Source organism: Salvelinus alpinus, chromosome 5 (genome assembly GCF_045679555.1).
Source record: "Salvelinus alpinus chromosome 5, SLU_Salpinus.1, whole genome shotgun sequence".
Classification (NCBI taxonomy): Eukaryota; Metazoa; Chordata; class Actinopteri; order Salmoniformes; family Salmonidae; genus Salvelinus; species Salvelinus alpinus.
Window position 1 is genome coordinate 6,467,784 of NC_092090.1, and position 10,787 is coordinate 6,478,570.

General features: G+C 41.1%; 1 protein-coding gene across 1 annotated transcript in view; it reads left to right on the forward strand.

Annotated features, from left to right (window-relative positions):
- atp6v0d1 (ATPase H+ transporting V0 subunit d1) overlaps positions 1-3,715 on the forward strand; it is a 30,112-nt gene extending 26,397 nt beyond the window's left edge. Inside the window, exons 7-8 of the mRNA XM_071400427.1 lie at positions 1,072-1,149; positions 3,441-3,715. Coding sequence (XP_071256528.1) covers positions 1,072-1,149; positions 3,441-3,602 — 240 coding nt within the window. The 3' untranslated portion in view covers positions 3,603-3,715. The remainder of the gene's footprint in view (positions 1-1,071; positions 1,150-3,440) is intronic.
- Positions 3,716-10,787: the final 7,072 nt, after the last annotated feature.

Sequence of the window (10,787 nt, forward strand, 5' to 3'; positions counted from 1 at the left end):
ACTACTGCTACTACTAGCCTAGCCTGCTGGCTACCACCCTATCATTTACTGGGCCGTACTACTGCTTCTACTAGCCTAGCCTGCTGGCTAACACCCTGTCAGTTACTGGGCCGTACTACTGCTACTACTAGCCTACTACCCGGTCAGTTACTGGTCATTACTACTGCTACTACTAGCCTAGCCTGCTGGCTACCACCCTATCATTTACTGGGCCTTACTACTGCTTCTACTAGCCTAGCCTGCTGGCTAACACCCTGTCAGTTACTGGTCCTTAATATCAGACAAAATAAAAGTTGACATAATGTCAGGTATTCCAGATCATAAAGGGCTTCCACAGCAAGTCAAAGCTTCCCACTGGCTAGCCTAGCCAACGTGGGAGTCTGCCTACTGGATACTAATGTCACTATCACACCACCCGGTAATACACCACCCGGTAATACACCACCCGGTGTTACACCACCCAGTATTACACCAGTGCTTGGCCTAAAGACTCACACTTTTGTTTTTCCACTTCTGAGGCCAGGTTTCATACTAAGTCTAACCTGACCAGACATATCTGTGTTCTGTGACTGTATTTAGAGAAGGACATGGTATCAGTTTGTAGAACCGGGCGTGATACTGAGCACCTTCACCAAGTCTCTTTCTATTCTGTGACTGTGTTCTGTGACTGACTGTGTTCTGTGACTGTATTTAGAGAGGTCACCTGCTATAAGGACATGGTATAAGTTTGTAGAACCGTTGATCTGAAGCAGAGGACCAATGAAAAATGCTCTCAATCCCCCAGCATTACATCCACCCTCTTAAATCATCCTCCTTTTGATAGTCCAAACATATGGTGACCCAGCTCAGACCAGCTAACTCCTCTTCCTCTCTCCTCAGGAATACATCTACCCTCTCTTAGTCATCCTCCTTCTGATAGTCTAAACATATGGTGACCCAGCTCAGACCAGCTAACTCCTCTTCCTCTCTCCTCAGGAATACATCTACCCTCTCTTAGTCATCCTCCTTCTGATAGTCCAAACATATGGTGACCCAGCTCAGACCAGCTAACTCCTCTCCCTCTCTCCTCAGGAATACAAGCTCCTGTTTGAGGGAGCCGGCAGCAACCCAGGGGACAAGACACTGGAGGACAGGTTCTTTGAGCATGAGGTGAGCAGCGCGACTCCTACACACACACACACACACACACACACACACACAGAGCACACACACACACACACACAAACAGAGCACACACACACTCCCCTCATCATAGTATTAACTGAACCCCCCCCAAGGCCCGGGTGGGGGGGGGGGGTGTAAGGTATGAGCATACAGTATGAATCAGGCTTTTGAAGGTGTAGACTAGTTTTTAGGGGGGGGTTTGTTGGCTTTGTTCATATTGTCATTGGTTTTTAGAATGGGCTGAACTATAGTCCCTTGTTTCTCAACCCAGTCTTCAGGGATCGCTAGTTGTTCCACATATTACACCACGTGGTGTTGAACCCAGTCTTCAGGGATCGCTAGTTCACATATTACACCACGTGGTGTTGAACCCAGTCTTCAGGGATCACTGGTTGTTTCACATATTACACCACGTGGTGTTGAACCCAGTCTTCGGGGATCGCTAGTTGTTTCACATATTACACCACGTGGTGTTGAACCCAGTCTTCAGGGATCGCTGGATGTTCCACATATTACACCACGTGGTGTTGAACCTAGTCTTCAGGGATCACTGGTTGTTTCACATATTACACCACGTGGTGTTGAACCCAGTCTTCAGGGATCACTGGTTGTTTCACATATTACACCACGTGGTGTTGAACCCAGTCTTCGGGGATCGCTAGTTGTTTCACATATTACACCACGTGGTGTTGAACCCAGTCTTCGGGGATCGCTAGTTGTTTCACATATTACACCACGTGGTGTTGAACCCAGTCTTCAGGGATCGCTGGATGTTCCACATATTACACCACGTGGTGTTGAACCCAGTCTTCAGGGATCGCTAGTTGTTCCACATATTACACCACGTGGTGTTGAACCCAGTCTTCAGGGATCACTAGTTGTTTCACATATTACACCACGTGGTGTTGAACCCAGTCTTCAGGGATCGCTGGTTGTTTCACATATTACATCACGTGGTGTTGAACCCAGTCTTCAGGGATCACTGGTTGTTTCACATATTACACCACGTGGTGTTGAACCCAGTCTTCAGGGATCACTAGTTGTTTCACATATTACACCACGTGGTGTTGAACCCAGTCTTCAGGGATCACTAGTTGTTTCACATATTACACCACGTGGTGTTGAACCCAGTCTTCAGGGATCGCTGGTTGTTCCACATATTACACCACGTGGTGTTGAACCCAGTCTTTAGGGATCACTAGGTTACATATTACACCACGTGGTGTTGAACCCAGTCTTCAGGGATCACTAGTTCACATATTACACCACGTGGTGTTGAACCCAGTCTTCAGGGATCACTAGTTGTTTCACATATTACACCACGTGGTGTTGAACCCAGTCTTCAGGGATCACTAGTTGTTTCACATATTACACCACGTGGTGTTGAACCCAGTCTTCAGGGATCGCTGGTTGTTTCACATATTACACCACGTGGTGTTGAACCCAGTCTTCAGGGATCGCTAGTTGTTTCACATATTACACCACGTGGTGTTGAACCCAGTCTTCAGGGATCGCTGGTTGTTTCACATATTACACCACGTGGTGTTGAACCCAGTCTTCAGGGATCACTAGTTGTTTCACATATTACACCACGTGGTGTTGAACCCAGTCTTCAGGGATCACTAGTTGTTTCACATATTACACCACGTGGTGTTGAACCCAGTCTTCAGGGATCACTAGTTGTTTCACATATTACACCACGTGGTGTTGAACCCAGTCTTCAGGGATCACTAGTTGTTTCACATATTTCACCACGTGGTGTTGAACCCAGTCTTCAGGGATCACTAGTTGTTTCACATATTACACCACGTGGTGTTGAACCCAGTCTTCAGGGATCGCTAGTTTCACATATTACACCACGTGGTGTTGAACCCAGTCTTCAGGGATCGCTGGTTGTTTCACATATTTCACCACGTGGTGTTGAACCCAGTCTTCAGGGATCACTAGTTGTTTCACATATTACACCACGTGGTGTTGAACTAAAATAAGTCCTCTTCTTTCCAGATCATTTTAGTCCTGATATGTCAGGATTTGATTGAATAGTAGATGGCGTGTTCTGACATTTTTACAGTACATATATAGGACTTCTGTGCTTAGTGATAACCTCAATAACCAGTCCCCGGTGTCCTCGTTAATCCTCCACCCCCCCCCGGTGTCCTCGTTAACCCACGTGACCCCCGATGTCCTCGTTAACCCACCACCCTGATGTGCTGTGTCCTCGTTAACCCACCACCCCCGATCGTTAACCCACCACCCTGATGTGCTGTGTCCTGCAGGTGAAGCTGAACAAGCTGGCGTTCCTGAACCAATTCCACTTCAGTGTGTTCTATGCCTACGTCAAGCTGAAGGAGCAGGAGTGTAGGAACATCGTGTGGATCGCTGAGTGTATCGCACAGAGGCACCGCGCCAAGATAGACAACTACATCCCCATCTTCTGATCTGAACACACACACCAGTACCTCCCTACATTCTGATCTGAACACACACGCACACACACACACACACACACACACACACACACACACACACACACACACACACACACACACACCAGTACTTCCCTACATTCTGATCTGAACACACACACACACACTTCTTCATCTCTGTCTTCTAATCCCACGTATCCATCCTTCCACAGCTTCTCTCTGATCCACAGTTACTGTACAGTCGCTTCTGTCTGATCCACAGTTACTGTGGATCAGTTACTGTAGTACACTTAGTTTGACCATGGACCCCCTATTCACTGAGTAGTACACTTAGTTTGACCATGGACCCCCTATTCACTAAGTAGTACACTTAGTTTGACCATGGACCCCCTATTCACTAAGTAGTGCTCTTAGTTTAACCATGGAACCCTATTCACTAAGTAGTACACTTAGTTTGACCATGGACCCCCTATTCACTAAGTAGTACACTTAGTTTGACCATGGACCCCCTATTCACTAAGTAGTACACTTAGTTTGACCATGGACCCCCTATTCACTAAGTAGTACACTTAGTTTGACCATGGACCCCTATTCACTAAGTAGTACACTTAGTTTGACCATGGAACCCTATTCACTAAGTAGTACACTTAGTTTGACCATGGACCCCTATTCACTAAGTAGTACACTTAGTTTGACCATGGAACCCTATTCACTAAGTAGTACACTTAGTTTGACCATGGAACCCTATTCACTAAGTAGTACACTTAGTTTGACCATGGAACCCTATTCACTAAGTAGTACACTTAGTTTGACCATGGACCCCTATCCACTAAGTAGTACACTTAGTTTGACCAGGGATCTATATGGTTTTGGTCAAAAGTAGTGCACTATATAGGGTTCCATTTGTGACACCCCCAGATACTGTCATGTATAATATCCATAGATGGAGAAGCAGAGTTTACTGAAATAATTTTCACCCTCCTGATACATGTTCTGTTATTCTCTGATAATGATACGTGTGTGTGGATTATGTGTTTATAAATAATACGTGTGTAGGAATGATGTCCTATTGTAAATGAGATGACTGGACCTGAACAGTCCAGGTACTACTGCAAATTACATCCTGGGTTGAAATAGATGTTATGTGATTATATATTGAAGAAAAGAGAAGCGAATATGTCATGTTTAAAACTATACAAGGATTTATATATATTTCAGAATTATTTTAATGATTTGTATTATTATTTTTTGGGGGCATGATGTAAACATCCATGTCTCGCTGTCACGGTCCTGTTTAAAATGAGTTCTGTGTCTTATTTGTGAAATGTGTTTATAAATGTAATAAATACTATATGGAAACAAATTGGTTTCAGTGCAAAAAGAAAGAGAAGCCTGTACAACTAGTTATTCTCTACCGTGTACTAGTAAAGATAACCTGGGCTTTAGGTCATCTTTAATCAACTAGTATTCACTACCGTGTACTAGTAAAGATAACCTGGGCTTTAGGTCATCTTTAATCAACTAGTATTCACTACCGTGTACTAGTAAAGATAACCTGGGCTTTAGGTCATCTTTAATCAACTAGTATTCACTACCGTGTACTAGTAAAGATAACCTGGGCTTTAGGTCATCTTTAATCAACTAGTATTCACTACCGTGTACTAGTAAAGATAACCTGGGCTTTAGGTCATCTTTAATCAACTAGTATTCACTACCGTGTACTAGTAAAGATAACCTGGGCTTTAGGTCATCTTTAATCAACTAGTATTCACTACCGTGTACTAGTAAAGATAACCTGGGCTTTAGGTCATCTTTAATCAACTAGTATTCACTACCGTGTACTAGTAAAGATAACCTGGGCTTTAGGTCATCTTTAATCAACTAGTTATTCACTACCGTGTACTAGTAAAAAAAGATAACCTGGGCTTTAGGTCATCTTTAATCAACTAGTATTCACTACCGTGTACTAGTAAAGATAACCTGGGCTTTAGGTCATCTTTAATCAACTAGTATTCACTACCGTGTACTAGTAAAGATAACCTGGGCTTTAGGTCATCTTTAATCAACTAGTATTCACTACCGTGTACTAGTAAAGATAACCTGGGCTTTAGGTCATCTTTAATCAACTAGTTATTCACTACCGTGTACTAGTAAAAACAGATAACCTGGGCTTTAGGTCATCTTTAATCAACTAGTATTCACTACCGTGTACTAGTAAAAACAGATAACCTGGGCTTTAGGTCATCTTTAATCAACTAGTATTCACTACCGTGTACTAGTAAAGATAACCTGGGCTTTAGGTCATCTTTAATCAACTAGTTATTCACTACCGTGTACTAGTAAAGATAACCTGGGCTTTAGGTCATCTTTAATCAACTAGTATTCACTACTGTGTACTAGTAAAGATAACCTGGGCTTTAGGTCATCTTTAATCAACTAGTATTCACTACCGTGTACTAGTAAAGATAACCTGGGCTTTAGGTCATCTTTAATCAACTAGTATTCACTACCGTGTACTAGTAAAGACAACCTGGGCTTTAGGTCATCTTTAATCAACTAGTATTCACTACCGTGTACTAGTAAAGACAACCTGGGCTTTAGGTCATCTTTAATCAACTAGTATTCACTACCGTGTACTAGTAAAGACAACCTGGGCTTTAGGTCATCTTTAATCAACTAGTTATTCACTACCGTGTACTAGTAAAGACAACCTGGGCTTTAGGTCATCTTTAATCAACTAGTATTCACTACCGTGTACTAGTAAAGACAACCTGGGCTTTAGGTCATCTTTAATCAACTAGTATTCACTACCGTGTACTAGTAAAGACAACCTGGGCTTTAGGTCATCTTTAATCAACTAGTATTCACTACCGTGTACTAGTAAAGACAACCTGGGCTTTAGGTCATCTTTAATCAACTAGTTATTCACTACCGTGTACTAGTAAAGACAACCTGGGCTTTAGGTCATCTTTAATCAACTAGTATTCACTACCGTGTACTAGTAAAGATAACCTGGGCTTTAGGTCATCTTTAATCAACTAGTATTCACTACCGTGTACTAGTAAAGACAACCTGGGCTTTAGGTCATCTTTAATCAACTAGTTATTCACTACCGTGTACTAGTAAAGATAACCTGGGCTTTAGGTCATCTTTAATCAACTAGTTATTCACTACCGTGTACTAGTAAAGATAACCTGGGCTTTAGGTCATCTTTAATCAACTAGTATTCACTACCGTGTACTAGTAAAGACAACCTGGGCTTTAGGTCATCTTTAATCAACTAGTCTTCACTACCGTGTACTAGTAAAGACAACCTGGGCTTTAGGTCATCTTTAATCAACTAGTTATTCACTACCGTGTACTAGTAAAGACAACCTGGGCTTTAGGTCATCTTTAATCAACTAGTATTCACTACCGTGTACTAGTAAAGACAACCTGGGCTTTAGGTCATCTTTAATCAACTAGTTATTCACTACCGTGTACTAGTAAAGATAACCTGGGCTTTAGGTCATCTTTAATCAACTAGTTATTCACTACCGTGTACTAGTAAAGATAACCTGGGCTTTAGGTCATCTTTAATCAACTAGTATTCACTACCGTGTACTAGTAAAGACAACCTGGGCTTTAGGTCATCTTTAATCAACTAGTATTCACTACCGTGTACTAGTAAAGACAACCTGGGCTTTAGGTCATCTTTAATCAACTAGTTATTCACTACCGTGTACTAGTAAAGACAACCTGGGCTTTAGGTCATCTTTAATCAACTAGTATTCACTACCGTGTACTAGTAAAGATAACCTGGGCTTTAGGTCATCTTTAATCAACTAGTATTCACTACCGTGTACTAGTAAAGACAACCTGGGCTTTAGGTCATCTTTAATCAACTAGTTATTCACTACCGTGTACTAGTAAAAAAAGATAACCTGGGCTTTAGGTCATCTTTAATCAACTAGTTATTCACTACCGTGTACTAGTAAAAACAGATAACCTGGGCTTTAGGTCATCTTTAATCAACTAGTATTCACTACCGTGTACTAGTAAAGATAACCTGGGCTTTAGGTCATCTTTAATCAACTAGTATTCACTACCGTGTACTAGTAAAGATAACCTGGGCTTTAGGTCATCTTTAATCAACTAGTATTCACTACCGTGTACTAGTAAAGATAACCTGGGCTTTAGGTCATCTTTAATCAACTAGTATTCACTACCGTGTACTAGTAAAGATAACCTGGGCTTTAGGTCATCTTTAATCAACTAGTATTCACTACCGTGTACTAGTAAAGATAACCTGGGCTTTAGGTCATCTTTAATCAACTAGTATTCACTACCGTGTACTAGTAAAGATAACCTGGGCTTTAGGTCATCTTTAATCAACTAGTTATTCACTACCGTGTACTAGTAAAAAAAGATAACCTGGGCTTTAGGTCATCTTTAATCAACTAGTTATTCACTACCGTGTACTAGTAAAAACAGATAACCTGGGCTTTAGGTCATCTTTAATCAACTAGTTATTCACTACCGTGTACTAGTAAAAACAGATAACCTGGGCTTTAGGTCATCTTTAATCAACTAGTATTCACTACCGTGTACTAGTAAAGATAACCTGGGCTTTAGGTCATCTTTAATCAACTAGTATTCACTACCGTGTACTAGTAAAGACAACCTGGGCTTTAGGTCATCTTTAGTAAACTGGTTTATTTTCCTAAAAGCCTACACACATGAGATACTGTATTTGTAGTAGTGTGTCACAATACAGACCCTGCTTAAATGGAAAATACAGTGTGATGGTTGACTATGGCTGTTCAGATGTTATTGTCCCCTACTACAGTGGTGATGGGAGCCAGATGGATGCCGGTATTGAGTTCTTATATGGAACGCTGTCTGTTGTGTTTCCTTGATTCCTTGACTTCTCTCCTCGCCTTCTATCCGGTGGGTTTCGAGTAGAAGGTGAGAGGACATGAGGAATCAAAGAGATTCTGCCTCTTGTATTTTTCAGAATTCCAGCAGTAGTGTCATGGTGGAGATATTGTGATGACACTCAATGAAGGCAAGTATAGAAGACTAGAACAGACTGGTACCATCATAAGACTAGAACAGACTGGTACCATCATAAGGCTAGAACAGACTGGTACCATCATAAGACTATTATAGAAGACTAGAACAGACTGGTACCATCATAAGACTAGAACAGACTGGTACCATCATAATACTATTATAGAAGACTAGAACAGACTGGTACCATCATAAGGCTAGAACAGACTGGTACCATCATAAGACTATTATAGAAGACTAGAACAGACTGGTACCATCATAAGGCTAGAACAGACTGGTACCATCATAAGACTATTATAGAAGACTAGAACAGACTGGTACCATCATAAGACTAGAACAGACTGGTACCATCATAAGGCTAGAACAGACTGGTACCATCATAAGGCTAGAACAGACTGGTACCATCATAAGACTATTATAGAAGACTACAACAGACTGGTACCATCATAAGACTAGAACAGACTGGTACCATCATAATACTATTATAGAAGACTAGAACAGACTGGTACCATCATAAGACTAGAACAGACTGGTACCATCATAAGGCTAGAACAGACTGGTACCATCATAAGACTATTATAGAAGACTAGAACAGACTGGTATCATCATAAGGCTATTATAGAAGACTAGAACAGACTGGTACCATCATAAGACTAGAACAGACTGGTACCATCATAAGACTACAACAGACTGGTACCATCATAAGACTAGAACAGACTGGTACCATCATAATACTATTATAGAAGACTAGAACAGACTGGTATCATCATAAGGCTATTATAGAAGACTAGAACAGACTGGTACCATCATAAGACTAGAACAGACTGGTACCATCATAAGACTAGAACAGACTGGTACCATCATAAGACCAGAACAGACTGTTACCATCATAAGACTATTATAGACGACTAGAACAGACTGGTACCATCATAAGACTATTATAGAAGACTACAACAGACTGGTACCATCATAAGACTAGAACAGACTGGTACCATCATAAGGCTAGAACAGACTGGTACCATCATAAGGCTAGAACAGACTGGTACCATCATAAGACTATTATAGAAGACTACAACAGACTGGTACCATCATAAGACTAGAACAGACTGGTACCATCATAAGACTAGAACAGACTGGTACCATCATAAGGCTAGAACAGACTGGTACCATCATAAGACTATTATAGAAGACTACAACAGACTGGTACCATCATAAGACTAGAACAGACTGGTACCATCATAATACTATTATAGAAGACTAGAACAGACTGGTACCATCATAAGACCAGAACAGACTGTTACCATCATAAGACTATTATAGAAGACTAGAACAGACTGGTACCATCATAAGACTATTATAGAAGACTAGAACAGACTGGTACCATCATAAGACTATTATAGAAGACTACAACAGACTGGTACCATCATAAGACTAGAACAGACTGGTACCATCATAAGGCTATTATAGAAGACTAGAACAGACTGGTACCATCATAAGGCTATTATAGAAGACTAGAACAGACTGGTACCATCATAAGGCTATTATAGAAGACTAGAACAGACTGGTACCATCATAAGACTATTATAGAAAACTGGTACCATCATAAGACTAGAACAGACTGGTACCATCATAAGACTAGAACAGACTGGTACCATCATAAGACTATTATAGAAGACTAGAACAGACTGGTACCATCATAAGACCAGAACAGACTGGTACCATCATAAGACTATTATAGAAGACTACAACAGACTGGTACCATCATAAGGCTATTATAGAAGACTAGAACAGACTGGTACCATCATAAGGCTAGAACAGACTGGTACCATCATAAGACTATTATAGAAGACTAGAACAGACTGGTACCATCATAAGGCTATTATAGAAGACTACAACAGACTGGTACCATCATAAGACTATTATAGAAGACTAGAACAGACTGGTACCATCATAAGACTAGAACAGACTGGTACCATCATAAGACTATTATAGAAGACTAGAACAGACTGGTACCATCATAAGACTAGAACTGACTGGTACCATCATAAGGCTATTATAGAAGACTAGAACTGACTGGTACCATCATAAGACTAGAACAGACTGGTACCATCATAAGACTAGAACAGACTGGTACCATCATAAGGC